This window comes from Excalfactoria chinensis, chromosome 1 (assembly GCF_039878825.1).
Source record: "Excalfactoria chinensis isolate bCotChi1 chromosome 1, bCotChi1.hap2, whole genome shotgun sequence".
NCBI classification, from domain to species: domain Eukaryota; kingdom Metazoa; phylum Chordata; class Aves; order Galliformes; family Phasianidae; genus Excalfactoria; species Excalfactoria chinensis.
This window is the reverse complement of record NC_092825.1, coordinates 139233370-139252270: the sequence shown is the minus strand read 5'-3', so window position 1 is coordinate 139252270 and position 18901 is coordinate 139233370. Positions and strand designations below refer to the sequence as shown.

The 18901-nt window shown below is 34.9% G+C and overlaps 1 protein-coding gene across 1 annotated transcript in view; it reads left to right on the top strand.

The window, feature by feature from the left end:
• Positions 1–4675, top strand: part of GPC5 (glypican 5) — a 532643-nt gene extending 527968 nt beyond the window's left edge. The window contains exon 8 of the mRNA XM_072355922.1: positions 4185–4675. Within this exon, the coding sequence (XP_072212023.1) occupies positions 4185–4342 (158 nt within the window). The 3' untranslated portion in view covers positions 4343–4675. The remainder of the gene's footprint in view (positions 1–4184) is intronic.
• The last annotated feature ends 14226 nt before the right edge of the window (positions 4676–18901 follow it).

Below are 18901 nucleotides of genomic sequence, written 5' to 3'. Positions count from 1 at the left end.
TGAACTTCATATAGAATAGTCTCTGAATATGACTTGTAATAATCTATTGTTTGTACTTTTCTTTCAAAAAACTAGATACTTTTGAGATTTTTGTGATGCTTTTTAAGATTAATGATTTATAAACAGTGTTTGGGGAAGGACCTAGTGACTATTCAGTAGAGGAATTTTTACAGTATTTAAAAGCAAGAAATGAAAATTGCCGCAGCAACCACTATGTAAAAACTGAAGTATGTATGAGGTATTTGAACATAAATCTGTAATCTAGATAATGTAAATACAAATTTAAATGTTTTCTTGATATTGTGTATTTAGGAATAGAACATGGAAAAGAAAGGGAGGAGACATCTCCTAGGAGTTCAAAAGTATCAGCTGGCAAAAGTCTGTTGAAGTGAAGAAAATGTTTGGCAATCGCTGCTCCTTTTTAATTTGTGAAAAGTCCTTATTTATTTATTTATTTGTGAAAATTTATCAATATATTTTCTCATATTTAGCTGATATTCATCAATGGTGATGTTTTCTTGACTCCATAACTTTTTCTTAGCTCTTGCTATCTGTAAATTTCTGAACCCATTACACTGACATCACTGTTCCTTCATTCCTCTATTCCTCTTAATCTCTATGTTGTTGTTCCTTTTTTTTTTTTTTTTTTCCCTGCCTTATTCTACAAATTATTTGGTTATTTTATCAACTACATCTAAGTCTAATTTTTTCTGTCTCACTAAGATGTTATAACTCTTCACTGACATCAATAAATGTATGACCAAATAAACATACATTGTAACACATCATATTTTGCCAGGTATCTTGATATTGTAAATTACATTTCAAGTTTCATTTAAACATATGTCTACAGTATTTCATTTTTATTTTTTTTTAATTTCGTTTATCTATGTATTTCTTTAGCATCCCGTGAAGCTTCTTCATGATCTTTCTTTTTAATCTTTGGTCATTTCTTCAACCATTTACCAGTGTTCTTATTTTTTTATTTTTTTATTTTTTTTAATATGAAATTTAGATTTCATATAATGATTGAAATAACTATGCACCTTCTTTAAATGAATTTTGCATACAATTTCACAAGAAGATTGTCTTGTAAAAGCCACATTCTGTGTTTTTTCCTATCTGAAACACTACCCCACCCCTACTCAAATTCTTCCTCATATTTGAGACTCATTAAAAATGTTTGCTTCAAAAGAGCTGTAGTATGCATCTTTCAAAATATCGTAAGAAAAATGAGACACAGAGAGAAATCTTTTCCTTTGCCTTCTTGAAAGCCTTGATAGAGTTGATGCACTATCATGCACATCAGGAGATCATTCGGCAGAGTCATTTTCCCTTGAAATGTCATCTCAGTTCTTAATTTCTGATAGTAGATAAAGCAGCAAGGTGTTCAAGGTCAGTCTCCAGACACATAAACACTTTCTGATTTGACTACAAGCTAAGCCATTATTAAGGTACGTTCTTTTTAAAATCTATCAAAATTTTAAAACATTTGAAATCCCAGCATGGGGCCTTGGTAGGCAAGCTTCTACTGTTCAAATGTCATAGCCAACTTCTGGAATATTTTGACAATCTCAGTAGAAAAACTCCATTTCAACTGAAAATCCTCCATGTCTTATAACTATAACTTCTAAAAATCAAAGTTGAAGTCTGTCCCTTATTATTGAATTGTTCCTCTAGTTATTTGGGAGAATGTTGCAGATCAGTTCTCAACACCACCAATACCTTTCACAGCTTTAAATATCTTTAAAAGATGCTGAAGAACCTTATGAAGAAAAGATGTTGAAGAAATGCTGTTGGTGTTACACTATAATAAGACACTGTACTATATACCACCATTTGGTACAATTCTTTTGGTGATTAATCTTTTCTAAAACTGACTAGGACAAAATTTAAAATTGCAGTCACTAACTGTGTTTCATAGTTAATGCTGGAGACAGACATGTTCTATTCAACAGCTCTGCTATATGCAGGGTCACGAAAACTTTACACTTGGATTTTAATTCCCAATATCTTTTGCTCTGCTACAGTTCCAGTTTTTGTTCAGTAGAAACTCTGAATTGTAGCTGAAGTTTCTGAATTCACAGTATCACAGTATCACAGTATCGTGAGAGTTGGAAGGGACCTTAGAGATCATCGAGTCCAACTCCCAGGATTCGAGCCTTTCTGTGTAGCAGAGCAGCATTTCTGCCACTTGCGCCACAGGGGGGATTCGAACCCAGGCCTCTGGTGTTGCAAGCAGCACCTCATACCACTGAGCCACGGGGGCACACAAATTCCACCATTTTCAAGTCAAAATATTATCTCTAGTATGTTTTTTATATTAAAAAGGCATTTATTATACACCACTTAAAAGATTTGGGAATTTTAAATACATTTTCTTTAACACAATTCCAGTTTCTAATATCAAATAATAGTTACGATTATTTAAATAAGAATAGTTAAGGGATTAAATTATTTATTTGATAAAGATTTATTTTAAATATTTTTATGAGATGAAAGTATGTAATAAAAAACTGTTTTGGTTCTACTTCCAAAATTGCCTTGGAAAAAAGCCCTTTGATCTCTTGAACTCTTTTTTTTTTTTTTTTTTTTTTTTTTTTTTTTTTTTGAACTCTGGTGATCCACCAAACATCCATTCAGCAAAGCACTGAGTGCCTCATCTTTTTCTAGATGTGCATGATAAGGAAAAATTTCTTCTCTCTTTGCCAGCCTTTATCGTTTCTCTTCCTCCTTGTGTTTCCACTTGCATTGTACTCAAATAGCTAATTTTCACAATTTCCAGGTAAGAGCACTGGATCGATAAATCCACAAAATAGCAGTCTATTCTGCTGTCTGAGTACCACTGCAAAGAAGATAAATTCATTCTAGCAGATTCTTCAGGCAACATGATTGACTTTAACTGACTCTTCCTTTAATGTATTTTTTCAAAGCTACAGGAAGGATATTTGAGTACATACAGCAGATTCACAAAGAGCAGCTTTCAAGCTGCCTTTAGAAAAAAGAGCACTTATAACTCTAGCAATGAAAAAGTTTTTCCTATCAAAAATGATGATCCTATGTCGCTTCTGTGAAATTACTTAACAAAGCGAACAACACTGTAAGTAAAATATTTATAGTTCATCGCAGCCCAAAAACAAAAACAAAAAATGTTTCCTAGTTTACTCATCTTTACAAATGATACAAAGGAAAGAAGTACCTAAACAATGAACTCGGAAACTTGAACTGCAAATTCAATGTCAGATAAGTAGTGATGAGCTTCATTCCAATTGTAGAGTTTACCTACTGAATTATATATGTATTGACCTAATTACATAAATATTGATGTTGCTTTATATGAATACTTTTTCAGTCTCAGTGTAATTACAATGTCAATATTTGTTGCATGTAATAACACCGACTTTGAACTTGTTAATTTTGATTAATAGTGGCATGCCACAAATTGTTATATTGGATAACGCAGTCTATAAGTATGAACAGCGAATGTAAGGACCTGATAAACCTTCCAAATCTAAATGTGCCTCCAAGACTTGTGGGTTTTCATCATTTAACCAAGTAAAGGAAATAAAACAGGTGATTATGTCCTTGTTCCATATGAAGCCCGCTTTTGAGTTGGATAATTTTTTATCCTGGTCCAAAAAAGTAAAACTATTCAGCCCAGAAATCAGTAAAAAAAATAAATCCTATTTGAAGTTAGGCAAATTGTACAAAAAAAGAGGTATTTATATAGCAAGAAACATACTTTGCTGTATTCCTTACATATGTAAATTGCATAAATATATGTTAATTTGGAATAATATTATGATCCAAATAGATCCATTTTCATGTGAAATTATTTTATTATTCCTTCAAACCCAAGAAATATGTAAGTAGTGGATTGTTGTGCGACTTTCAAAATTGCTCATTTCAGTCTGAAAAAGTTTGTTGAGATATATTTGTATAAGAAAATCTTTCTTCATAGCTGGCGGACCTTTGAATTATTTTCAGTGATGAATAGTTGTATACTTTACTGTGTCTTTGTAGATGCAATCATAAAGGATTTTTAATTTGGCAGTAACATGAGAATCAGAAGCCAAGCAGTGACAGTACATGTACTGAGGATATGCACACAATTTCTAGCTGTAACATTTTGCCAGAACTGACAAGACATGCATCACACTGTATTTTCTTATTTGTCTCAGCAGGGATGCCAGATAAGACGAACCTCAGTGACGTAAAGCAAATTCATCAAACCATCAATGCCAACACTTTACATACAACTGGAGCAGGCTGTACAAGAAAACTGGATTATATGACACTTATGCTGATTAGTTTGGTGATGCTGTTTCTCAGTCTCTGGTAACTGTTTTGCTCTGTCTTGTTATGTGTGTCTTACTGTTATTTGTTTATCCCCATTCACAGTTCTGGAATAAAGGATTATTAATATATACAATGTCTTGTGCAAGATCAGCTTATCTGATGTTAGGCCTGAATATTAACAAAGTTGTTTGTGTAATATTTTTTGTATGTTTTTTACATCTGTGTCATCATAAACAATCATGCTTCTTTTAACAATATTTTATGTCAAAAATAAGTTGACTATGAAAATCTTTCTCTTAAAAGCAAATTCTACAAAAAGATCACAGAATGACAGATACACAAAATTGTGGAAGGGAGCAATAAAGACAATCTGGAGAAAGATCTAGAAGTTTATTGTTTTGCTTTTTTTTAGAGATTCTGCTCAAGGACAGAATCCAGCTGGTACTTAAATGCCTCTTAAAACTGTGATTCTACTGTACTTTTGGGGCATTTGTTCCATTGCTTGAACCATCATAGCAAAAATGTTTTGTGTTTTTTTGTTTGTTTGTTTTTTAAATTGTTTTACATTTAAATGTTACCTAATGCATTTCAGCTTTGTCCATTGCCTCTTGTCCTGTCACTAAGCACCACTGAGAAGTCTGGCTCATTTTCTTTGCACCTCCCATTCACATATTTATACATGCTGTTAAGAACACTCTGAGGCTCTTCTTCCTTCCTGAACAGTCCCAACTCCCTCAGCCTCTCCTTGTATGAAAAACATTTCTATCTTTTAAGAATCTTAGTGATTCATTGCAGAACTCACTCCAGTATACCCATGCCTCTCTTCCCCTGGGAAATACAAATTTGGATATAGCACTTCATATGTGGACTCTTCAGTGCTCAGTAGAGATCACCTCCTTTGACCTGGTAGCAACACTTTTCATAATTCAGTGAAGGAGACTTTTGGTTGTTTTTGCTGCCAGGCCACACTGTTATGTTATGTTCAACTTATTTTCCCAAGTCCTTCTTCATAAAGCTGCTTTCCAGACAGTCAGCATTAGCATACACAATCACATGGGTTATTCATCCCTGGATAGGGACTATCATCCCCTTTTGTTGAGCTTCATTAAGTTTTTATCAGGAGATTTCTCCATCCTGCCAAGGTTCTTATGAATGGCAACAACTATTTTTTTATGTCAGCTACTCTTCCCATTTTTGTATTTTCTGTGAGAACTTGCTGACAGTACAGTCTTGCACTGTCTGCCTCATTACTGAAGATGTCCAACTCCTGGATAAACCAAGAGCAACTGGTCTCCACATGAGTTTTATGCTGCTAATCATAACCCTATGTAGAGGTGATATCAGCTTATGAAACAGTTGCTTAGCACTTTATGAGTTTTGTGTTTACACTCCCATTTTCAAGTAAGAAACCTGTAAAACTGAAAATTTGTCTTTCTCTCTTTCTCCAAAAAGGAAAATGAAACAAAACACCCCAGAGTGTAAACTCATCTGCTTTTGGTAGGGATTACTTTTCTTAACACAGTAAAAGAAAACATATACATATTAATCACTATATATGCAGAAATACATATAATTACATTCTATCTGCAGATAATAGAAAGTCTTGGATTCAATGCTGTGCTAAAATATCCCATTCCATATGCCTACATAATAAAGCAGGCACCTAAGAAAGGAATTCACCTTCCCAAAAGTGTCTGATCCATTGCATCTGAGATTTCTCCAAACATCCAAGGTATCCTTGGATATATTTAAGACTGACATATATGATTTATAAGAAATTCCAGAGGCTCGCTTAAAAGGAAGCTGTCTGGTTTGGCAGCTAGTGGCTAGGTGGGATAGTCTTGAGTACCTTAAATCCCCAAAAGATTTAGACAATTATGTGTGGGTCAGTGAATCATACATCGGGTCTCCATCAGAAATACTGGGAGCTGAGATACCTGTCTGACATGGTGAGAAATGAATGCAAATCTGAATCAGAATATGAATTCCCCCTCATGTTCTTACACTTTATAAGTAAGTTAAAATGTTCCACATACTAATAGTACATCATATACTACTGTTAAAAGATTTGATTATGCTACCATGACTATGTCCTGTGTCATTCTAACTAGAAAGTATTTAAGAATATTTTGCAGTTATTTCTCCATTATAGTCCTGTATCAAACTAAAGCCAAAAGAAAATAATACAAAAAAAGTATAGTATTGTATGCATTTATATTGAATGTAAAACTCTTCCAAGACTCAAGAAAACAATAAATATTATATGAGAGGAATATAAAGGATTATATGTAAATACTTTTATTTTGAAGTGCATATATCAGTCATTAGTGCACAGAATGTAACATATAGATAAACAAAAACAGCATTCAGAAGTGTAACCAACATTCCAAAGAGCAATTCCATGCCCAGACAAATATCATAAATAAGCATGTTTTCCATACTTTACTTGAAGATATATATATATTTTTCTTTTGCAGGTTTTTTAAATAAATCTTTCAAATTCAATATGCTGAAATTATGACAGAGGTAATTTGAGGAAAGAAAATTTGATTTCATACTTTTCCCCTTTCATACCACCTCAAATCAGCAATCTCTCTAGGCCTGTACTTTATTTGTATATCATTATTATTATTATTATTATTATTTAACAGTGATGAGTACCAATCCCATCAAGGGAAATGGAATACAACTTTGAATAGGAGATTCATTATCTAGAGTCAAAATTCTAATACCTATTACTTAGCATTAGATTTATATTCCAAAGGACTTTGTTTCTATTTCTCACTTTATTTTGTTGTACAAGTACCTACTGATGGCATAAGATAGTCATATATTACTGTTCTTTCTACAGCAACTTAGAAACACAAGCCTTGTTTTCAAATAATGATAGCAAGCAGATCCTAAGGCCTCTTCACATGTTAGTTACTACGCTGTATTACTTCTCAGTTTGTTCACAGATTGTTCCCCTTATTTCCTACAATGCACTTATACAAAATATTTGCTAAGATTCCTTCTGGAGTGGAAAGCTATGTCTCTCCTTTCCAGAAAAAACACAGACAAACTGGATTTTGGGACTACTTCTACAGCTGATAGGAGTACAACTGAGCTAAATCTGAAATTCCCTAAATGACCCCACTGCCCCAACTCTTCTATTATCCCATTCAACTCTAGGCACCACCACACACTATATTGTTGCCTAGATTGGTCATCCGAGCTCCATCACAGTTCTGCCATTATACTTAATACATTATAGAGAACTTGCCTCACAGGAAACCAAGGCTGTTTATTGATGCTTCTCAAGATTACCTTGCAAGGGAGACAACTGTGCAAGAGCCTGTCACAGTATGGTTGTAGCTCCAAGCTTGGCAGCTACAAACCAAATGCATAAACAAATTGGCAAACAACAAAAGAAATACCTGAAACACTGTCTGCATTAGAGCCAACTATAAAATGAAGAATAGTTATTGGTAAGCAATGAGTAGAAAAATGAAAAGTATAACATGGAAACCAAGAAGTGAAAATTAATAATAATAATACAAACCTAAACTGGACATAATGACAAGACAATAATTAAACGATCTCTCCTATTACAAAATAGTAGACAGCACACAGTCCAGATGTAAGCCAGTCTTTCTTGGGATTCAGAGGCTATTCCCAACAGCAAGGTCACACAAGTAGCACAGAGCAACTGCTGAGTTCCTTGGGTGACCCGAGAAATGTCACTTGGGTCTAGGTTGCTCTGAGAGCTTTTTTTATTTCCTCTCAGCCAACTTAACAGTCTGAAACTCCTCCGTATCTCAGAAAACTTTTGTTGAATAAGGTTATCGGGGTTGCGCTGAATATATTTTGTATACAATTGATGTAGTTAAAAATATCAGTTCTGTACTTAACATATTCAAGCACTCAGCATTCAAATGTGTTTATACTAAAATTGAAATGAAAGTTGTGCATCTGGTTTCAGTAAATTAAAAAATAACAGAGCAGAAGGTGAGAGACTTATAAGGAATAATTTCTTAAAGAAAAGTTCACTTATTTGGAAAACAAACAAACAAACAAAAACAACTAGTAGAATATAAGAATAATTATAAAAATACATCATTTAAAAAATTCCTAATATTTTTATTTGGTAAGATTGAGATATTTTTCCTGAACATTCATTTTTTAAGAAAAAAATTATTTACATGTACCTGTATGTTTAAATGTATCTTGTACCAGACAGCAAAGAACTGAAGTACAGTTTTTCTCATAACTAATGTCCTAGTGATTGAAATAAACATTTTAATGTGACAGTTTTCCTAAGTGTGTTTGGTGAAACAGAATAGAAAGCATTTATTCCCTTAAGAAACAAGTATCACTTGTTCCTTCAATGACTAGTAAAAGATGAGCATGTAACAGGCTGGAGAGAGATATAAAATGTTAATTTCTCTACATTTGTAATTTTATATGTTTCTTCAGATAACATTCATGTTCAGATTATAGAAGATTTTAGATCTACCTACATAAGATTTCAGATTAGACTTAATATTTTCATAGTTCATACAGTTCATACTTTCATATATCTTCATCATCTTATACATATCTATTAAAATAAACAGTTATTAAAATAAGCAGTTATGTTAATTCTACTAACACTTTTTAAAGCTAAATACTAATCTGGAAGAACTGTGAAAATGTGAATCTCATTCAGCAAATTATGCTTTTTTCTATGTGTTCTGACTCACAACTGATAATAATAGGGATTGTATATTAAAAAAAAAAACAAAAACAAACAAAAACAACAACAACAAAAAAAACCTTATTGTTAACAACATTAAGCTAAAAAAGATTAAGTATTCCCAAGGAAAAAAAAAAAAAAAAAAAAAAAAAAAAGATTGTGCCCATAGAAATCTCAGCAAGTTGTTAATAATGTTCTAGCCCCCATTTCTTCCTTACTGGTGATGAACAACAAAAATTCTAACACAAAAAATCTGTACATCTGGCTGTTTGAAATTTTATCATTTTCTCTATTCTGTAACTTGCAGATGTGGAATTCTAGACATAATATACCTGGCACCCCATGAAGTTCTTTTATCAGTTCACACTGAAGAACGTGTAGAGCTTCGGTTGTTGGAAGGACTTGATCAATTTATCTCATCACCCCTTAGAGTGCACAGGTCTATGCTAAGATCACCTGCTGTGCATGTCTAATTTCAGTCTCACAGCTGCTTCTCTCCAAGTCTATCAGGCATTCTAACTCAATTGTTAGACTTGACTGGAAGTCATAAAGAAGTTTTTCTCAATTACAGTTTCTGAATTTCCAGTTTCTCTTAGTGCCACACCCTCCCATTCATGTTTCTGAAGAGTTTACAGAGCCATGTAGTGAAACAGGTCAGGGTACTCAAAGGATCTCCTTGATTCAGTTCACCTTGCATCTTGGCAAACAATGGCACATTTTTAGCAAGTGAACAAAGTATTAGGCACATCAAAACATTTTAACTTTGATTTTCATTAGCATAACCATAAATGGAAAAAAATTGCATGTACAATTACTCCTCAAATTCTTCTTTCAGTATCTATCTGTGATCTAAATCATGATATGAGCATTAAAATATATATATCAAACCTAAGTCTGATTTTATTCACATATATTCCACACGAGTGACTTAAAGAGATCTATTTCTAATCAACTGGCTAAAACATACTGCCCAAAATATGCATAGTATATGTTATCCTGAGTCATTTCTCTTTCTTTGTCCCTTATAGATATATCTGTAGGGAACTGGTACTGTATAGAAGAAAATGGAAGAAAAAGAAGAAAAATCAGAAAATATTCTTTCCTGTTTACCTCCTATTTACTTTACATAGCACAGTATTTGTATTGGCTGGTAAAAACATATTTCAAGTCTGTTAACATTCCTGTTTATCAGCAGACCGAAGCATTTATAATATACTTATCTTTTACACTTATATTTTACATTTCTTATTTCTCAAAATATCAGAGGTTTAATCACATAAAACAATATTTGTGATACCAGATCACTGACAAAAGGGCAACATGATCCTGAGGAATAAATCTTGCTTGTCATGTATTTCCATTGACAGAGCATCAGTAGGTCTGCTGAGCAGTGCTTGTGCCAAGTTCTTTTATACATTTATGTAATACTGAATTCCATAGATATAACTGCAAGCAGAGCTTGGCTTTGTACCACCTCTGTGCAAAACTGAACTAATGCATTTAACACAATAATATTGTTTTTAGAAAGGTGTCAACATTACAGGTAATAGCAATTTGTATTTCCCTCTTTTAAAATGGTTATAACTACAGCGTGACAAATAAAAATTTAATTTGGCAAACAAAAAATTATAGAGTGAATTCTATTAAATATATAATTTGGAGTTTAAAATTTTAGCATTTCTGTAATCTGAGTAGCAAGTGTAAGAGGAACATACTTGCGCTCAAATGAGACTTACACACTAACTTACACACTAACAGACTTAGAACAGCTGCTGACAATGAAGTGGACATGAAAAATGTAGAGGTATGCTTTTGATAGGCAAAATTTTTCCTACACTGTATCACATTTGTTATAATGCTATGTGAATAAAAACCACAAGAGATCACATTTACAGAAGATTGTCTCTGACTGTAAGTATCCATGCAATTACAAATCCTATGAAACCCCACAAACCCACTGACTAAAATAACAATGTTTCTTTACATTGATCTATTTCCCTAGCTATATAGGAAAAGTAATCAATATAAACTCATGTATCTAGAACCTAAAGTCCCACTACCTTAGTGTCTTCCGTACTCCAGATGATTGCAGCTGTTTAAACATACGTTCTTATTTTTACACTCAATATTTTGCTTTCAAAGAGGAAATCTGCCATATATATAAAGCTAAGAATTTACTGTAAATAATATTAATATTCTAAAAACCTAATTCAAAAATCATTATCAATCTAGATTTAATTTTTATGGTAAAGGAAACAAAGCATAATTACCTAGTTATTTTTATACAGAAAAAATAAATAAGAGTAATAAGATAAATAAATGGAAATGCATACATTTATTTTTTCTAATTTGATGCTCATCTTTCCACTGTTCATCATTCTTCTGCTACATATGGTTAGATACAACCTGCTGGTTCTCTTTTTTGCCTATTTTTTGTCCAGTTTTTGGTCTTTGTTTCCTTAACTGGCTACAGTTGAGTGGCTTATAGCCCTGGGGTCTCCAGGGCAATCTTTATGCCCTGTACTCATTGTCCTGCTGTTGTTCTCCCCTGTTCTACATCCTGTATCCAGAGGTTTTGTTTTCTCCTGTTGTACTAAGTCTGTATATCTCTCCTTAACATAATTGTGTTAAAATCATAAATATTCTATGTAGAATAACTGCTTGTTTCTGCTGCCTGTATAAAACAATCATTGTCTCATATGAGGATAAATAAAAGTGAATTTAATTTGCTGTAGCTACCTTGCCAACTAGGAAAAAAATGCTGCCACAGATAACCAACCAATACAAAGCCAAAGTGCAGGACCAGGCACTTGGCCTTGTTGAACCTCATCCCATTCACCTCAGCCCAGCAATTCAGCCTATCCAGATCCCTCTGGAGCGCCTCCCTACCCTCAGGCAGATCAACATCACCTCCCAACCTGGTGTCATCTGCAAAATTATTGAGGGTACACTCAACTCCCTCATCCAGGTCATCAATAAAGATATTAAACAAGATGGGCCCCAGTATTGACCCACTGGCCCCTGGTGAACACCACTTGTAACAGGTTACCAGCTGGATGTAATTCCATTAACCACTACCCGTTGGGCACAGCCCTCTAGCCAGTTCCTTACCCAAAGAAGGGTATACCTGTCCAGGCCACTGGCAGCCAGTTTCCCCGGGAGAATACTGTGAGAGGCTGTGTTAAAGGCTTTGCTGAAGTCTAGATAGACTACATCAACAGCCTTTCCATCATCTACCAGTCTGGTCACCCAGTCGTAGAAGGTGATTGGGTTGGTCGAGAACAACCTGCCTTTCATGAATCTGTGCTGGCTTGGCCTGGTCCCCTGGACACCACACACATGCCGTGCGATCTCACCCAAGATGATTTGCTCCATAACTTCTCTGGTACCGAGGTCAGGCTGACAGGCCTGTAGTTCCCCAGATCCTCCTTACAGCCCTTCTTGTAGATGGGAGTCACACTGGCAAGCCTCCCATCCTCCAGGACCTCACCAGTTAACCAATAGTGTTGGTTGATGCCAGAGAGCAACTTGGCAATCACCCCTGCCAGTTCCCTCATTACCCAAGGGTGGAGCTCATCCACTCCTGTGGATTTATTACAGTCCAGATGGAGGAAGAGCTCTCTAATTGTTCCCACCTGAATCTCAGGGGGTGTATTCTGCGTTCCATCTCAGACTTCCAAATCAGGGTGTCAAGTGCCTGATAACTGGTCTTCCTATTAAAGGCAGATGTAAAGGAGGCGTTTAGGACCTCAGCCTTCTTACCCTCTCCGGTCAGACTGCCCACTGCATCAAGTAAAGAGAGGAAATTCTCCTTGGTTCTCCTCTCACAGTTGATATACTTGTAAAAGGATTTCTTATTCTCTTTTACTGCAGTGCCCAATACAGGTTGGGCTTTTGCCTTCCTAACTTCCTCCCTGCATTCTCCTTAAGTAGCCTTTCACTTCTTCCAGAGGACATAGACTCTTTTTCTTCCAGAGTCTCAACAGTAGTTCCTGGTTCATCTACTCTGGTCTTCTCCCACTACAGCTTGCCTTATGGCATTCAGGAACAGCATGTTCTTGTGCCTTTAAGATTTCCATCTGACATCCGTCTGACATGGAAGTGCATATGAAGCAAAGGTATGTCACTGAATTCTTTCATGTGGAAAAAATGTCATCCATTGACATTCATCTACACTTGTTGAACATTTGAAGACCAACCAGTGGATGCGAGCACACTGAGGCAGTAGGTGGTACATTTTTCGTAATAGCAACAATTATGTGAAAGACAAGCCACATTCTGGATAGCTATGTGCAGCTATAACACCATGAAATGAAGAGTGCCTTGATCAGCTCACTTACATGAATTGGCTTATGGTGGTGAATATGCTGAAAAAAAGCACTTTGTAGCTGAGAACTTACACTATCAGATAGTGGTATTCTCTTTGTATATGTTGCAGTTTCCATGGAAATAAATAGGGGATATTACTTTTAGATAACATACATATTTAGTATTTTTCATAACTATTAATTTTAGTTTTTTTTTCCAGTCTGACTGTTGATATCCAGAGAAGATGTGTTTCTTTGTCTGTTTGCTCATGTCCTGCTGAAAGGGAATTCCAATATTATTCTTCATAGCCAACTCTTACAACTATTTATGCCAAAAACAAAAACAAAAACAAAAACAAAACAAAACAAAACAACAACAACAAAAAAAAAAACAACGAACAAACAAAAAACATTAATATGAAGGAAAGTAAGGCAAAACCTCAGCTAAAAGATATAGTTGCTGTTCAACAAAATTCAATGTTTGCTGCCAGATATAATTTTCGGAGTTTGGTTTTGAAATTAAAAGAATCCTATAAATTCATAGAACTATAAATTTCTTTAGGAAATTTCCTGATGAAATTAGTGAGAGAAATAATAAAACTCAATCCTTACTTACTGCTTTAGAGATAGATATGAATATGTTCAAGGAAGTAATTGTGTAGGTTTACTATTCGAAACAGTGACTGACTGGAATTCATGAATTAAAAGGTCTCTCTCTTTCTTGTGTTAATAATAGCTTTTCACTCCAAGTTGCGACATCCATTTTGCAATTTCTGAATCACCTACAATGACTGCCACAAGACATTTTATTACTCACAAGTAATAAAAAAGTCATAATGAAATGTAAGTCAGCCCTGGCAGGAAAATCTCATAAGGCTGAGGAATTCCAATGAATAGAGACTTTTCCATTTCAGAAGGAAATTAACATTTTGTTTTATTTTTATTTTTCTTTTTTTTTTTTTTTCTTTTCCTGTTAAGTGTCTATGTAGGTTACACTCTCCAACATACATATCTTTGTAGGTAATAATATTGACATTTCTTTTTATATATGTCATCAACTTCATCACTGTGCTCTTTTCTTCTTACCTTCTACTTTTATTTACTAAGCTGATAAGATATAAACTATCAGGGACCCTAAAAATTAGAAGGATTAGTTTACGTCTATGATCTGCTAGTCTTTTCCAGGGAATTTAGCTGAAATTATCACAGAAGCTGGTGAAGTCAGGGATTGATAAGCTGCCTATGAAATGTCTTATTTGAGCTTGGACAATTTTAGCCAAATAAGAAACAATGTCATTGGCTTGATTTACTGCTTGTTTGTTTGTTTGTTTGTTTCTGCAGAGTCTGTTGAAGAAAAGTGCTGTATTAGGCAACTAGTGTATCACTTTGAGCAAAGAGGTTGAGGCTTGAGTGAGCAGAAGCTGAACAGCACAAACTTCTGTAACTGACTCTTCCAAAATGGTGCTTAAGATGATACTTCGACAGAGCAATGTCAGGAAGACTGCAGTGCTGCAGTGGGTGTTGTTTGTTCAGTGGCTAGATAAAGAAAAAAAATAAAATAAAAAAATGTTATATTCTTGTACTGTCACTTCGACACATTTCAGAAACACAAAAATGGCTTACATAAAAGACCCATAAAGCTATTGAATGTTACAGCAAAATTAAGTCTACATTTCATGGAGGTTAGCAATTATCATTTCTCAAACACTGCAAGTTGATTTAAATAAAATGTTCTTAAGCACTTGTGATCTACAGAGCATTGTGCTGAAATAGCTTTACATCAATACTTGACATTGGCTTTTCACCAAATTATATCTTTGCTGCTAGATGTACATGCTTGGAAAGTCTCTCAGATTGTGAGGTTAAAGACAAAAAAACAACAAAAAACCTCTTGCTTGCTGACCTATCTCTGCTCTTTATTCTCTACTAGTCAGTCCCTATCACATTTATTCAAAAATCTTTAAAGCAGTGGGTCTCAGAATGCAATTGAATTTGCCAGATTCAAGTATTCCATCCAAATGTTGCTCCATTTTTTTATTTTTTTATTTTTTTATTTTTTTGACAAAGAATTATAGAATCATTGAATAACAAGGTTGGAAAGGACCTACAAGATCATCTAGTCAAACTGTCCTCCCTTTACCATACCTACAGAAAAACCACTAAACCATATCTCCTAGCTCCATATCCAGACATCTCTTGAACACTGCCAGGGATGGCGACTCTACCACCTTCCTAGGCAGGCCTGACCACTCTCTGAGAAAAAAAGTTCCTTCTTATGTCCAGTCTAAACCTCATCTGATACAACTTGTGTCTATTTCCTCGGGTCCTGTTTGTTGCCTGGGAGAAGAGGCCAAGCCCATCCTCATCACAGCCTCCCTTCAGAATGTTGTAGAGGGCAATGAGGTCTCCCCTAAGCCTCCTATTCTCCAGACTAAACAATCCCAGCTCCCTAAGCTGTTTCTCATAAGACTTTTGCTCCAGACCCCTCACAAGTTTCATTGCCCTCCTCTGGACATGTTCCAGGGCTTCAATGCCTTTCTTGTAGTGAGGAGCCCAAAACTGAACACAGTACTTGAGATGTGGCCTCACCACTGCTGAGCACAGGGGGACAATTTCCTCTCTGCTCCTGCTGGCCACACTCTTTCTAATCCAGGCCAGAAGGCCGTTGGCCTTCTTGGCCACCTGGGCACACTGTTGGCTCATGTTCAGCTGAACATCAACCAGCACCCCCAGGTCCCTTTCCTCTTCACAGTCATCCAGCCACTCAGCCCCAAGCCTATAGCACTGAATGTATATATAGTATTATATATATATATAGCACTATATGACTTTGTTGTGGCTAATGTGCAGAACCAGGCACTTGGCCTTGTTGAACCTCATCCCATTCACCTCAGCCCAGCAATTCAGCCTATCCAGATCCCTCTGGAGGGCCTTCCTACCCTCAGGCAGATCAACACCGCCTCCCAACTTGGTGTCATCTGCAAAATTACTGAGGGTACACTCAACTCCCTCATCCAGGTCATCAATGAAGATGTTAAACAAGATAGGCCCTAGAACTGACCCCTGGTGAACACCACTTGTAACAGGTCACCAGACGGACTTAACTCAATTAACCACTACCCTTTTCATGAATCCATGCTGGTTGTGCCTGATCACCTGGATGCCATGCACATGCCATGTGATCTCACCAAAGATTATTTGCTCCATGACTTTCCCTGGTACTGGGGTCAGGCTGACAGGCCTGTAGTTCCCCCGATCCTCTTTGTGACCCTTCATGTAGATGGGAATCACATCCCATCTACATTGCTATCTCCCAAAACATCCTCTCAGGTAAGCTTTTTTTTTCTGCCTTTGTCAGGGCTGTGCTCAATCCTTTCTTCCCCCAGATTATATCAATAATGGGGTTGCCATTACTAAGGTGCAAGATCTTGCCCTTAGCTTTGTTGAACTTCATGACATTCTCTTGGGTCCACTGCTCGAGCCTGTCTGAATCCTTATGGATGGCATCCCATCCCTCATTTGAGTCCACTACACCACACAGCTTTGTGCCATCTGCAGACTTGGTGAGGGTACACTCAAATCTTACCGTCGATATTCACCGCTGATATTGTAGATGTTATGTGTTACACTTAAATTAAAACACTGAATGTATGTTAAGGATTCTTTCTACCTTTACCTTCAAACTTATATTTATGATAGAATATGGTGAGTGAATATTTGTTTGTCATATTCTTAACCCCAGCTACAATTAAAAGTTACAGACAAAAGTTAAAAATTAAAAAAATACTCTGTCTAGAAGTTATAAAAACTAGACATTCTTAAATGAAATGAGTACAGCCTAGCTAATTCTATCAGCAGTGAATCAGAATTAGAGACTGAAAATATTCACAGTTACAAATAAGAAATGTCAATCTAATTGATAGCTGGAGGCATTTTTTGTGATTTTATTTTTTCTCAAAGAGGCAGAAATTTGCTGGCTAAAATTTAGTTTAATAATACTTTTTTTTTTTTTTTTTTTTTTTTTCCCTAGGAAAGTAAATAAATTTCTGCTTCCAGCAAAGTTCATTCTTGAATAATTATTTCAATAATAACAATAATAAAAAGATGGGGCAAAAGGAACAAGGTAAGCAAGTTAATGCTTTTAATTCTTCTGGCTAATCTTCAGACAAATAGAGGAAATGGCCAAAAAAAGAAAAAAAGAAAAAAGAAAAAAGAAAAAAAAAACTATGTATCTTCAGCTTCGTGGAGTAGGAGATTTATAGGAAGCGTGTAGGAACATGTCATACTCACAAGAAAATAATTTTGGCTACATTAGAATAGCTAAACATTTTCCTAATGTGTTTTCTACAGTTGCTTATTCTCAATATAAAAGATAAAATCTTAATATATCAGGAATTATCTAATAAATGTAAGATACAAAAAAGACAGATACTAATATACTACAGTAGCCTTAAGGACTCACCTATTAAACTTCCAAAGGTGCTGAGAGCTCTAAGTTCTCACATAGAGGAAGTAATGATTTATTTTAAATGGCACTTCTCTGAGATTATACAGCTGAAGTACCATTTTTAGAGACCAGATTACATATTTTGTCATTAATTGTAAAAGTAACAGCAGTTATCAGAAAGCTTCAGTGTGGAGATTCAAACCACCTTCATCCATCTTGTCAAAAAGCATCTGAAAAAAAAAAAAAATCTGAATGAGAATCTATGAGATTTAAAAAATAATAATAATAATAAAAAAATTGAAGTAATATATTGAAGTATATTAGTGTGTTGGAAGATAAGTATTGTACCATGCACAAAAATTTTGAGCTATTTAATAAATCTTTAAAAAATCAATTGAAAAAGGAAAAGTCAAAGTCCTCCACAGTTCCTCTCCAAACACAGAAATATATATATATATATATCTGTTTACTTTTTTGTGGAGAAATACTTGCATAATCAAATGAAATCTACTAGTTTACAGAAATCTACCACAATATACCTTGTATTCTGAAACTTTATGAAGGAACCCTGAAACTCTGAAAGATCATGCTGAGAATGTAAAATAAGTTCTGCTTGTAGACAGAAGAAGAGGTGGAAGTCATTTCACTTAAGCTCAGTTGTTTGAAACAACAGTGTTTCATCCAGGCCTGTCATCCAGACACTTTTAATAAGCTCAGCATGAGACATTTGCAGAATCTCTCATTTTAATACAGTCTTCTCTGACAGGAAAAATGAATAGTCTCTGGAGATGTATATCTTCTTCAGTTCTCTGTACAGAGGGCTTATATGACTAAATTACATCAGGTACCTAAGTTTTTAGTGAGCCAATAGCAAGACTCATCCTCAACTCAGATGTCCAACAGGAGAGAGAGAAGTAACATTCCCTTAATCATCTCTTCTAATAAAGGAATTTTAAATGCAGTTACAATTATGAAAATCTTAATTAAAAGAAGAGTATCGCTATGTAAGTAAATTAAATTGATGCTAAATACGTGCATTTATGCCTTTCCAAGTTCTAAGAACTAAGCGTTTTTCATATTTGACAGCAAAGCATACTCATTAAATAAAAAGCATAGTCTTAATTGCTTCTATAA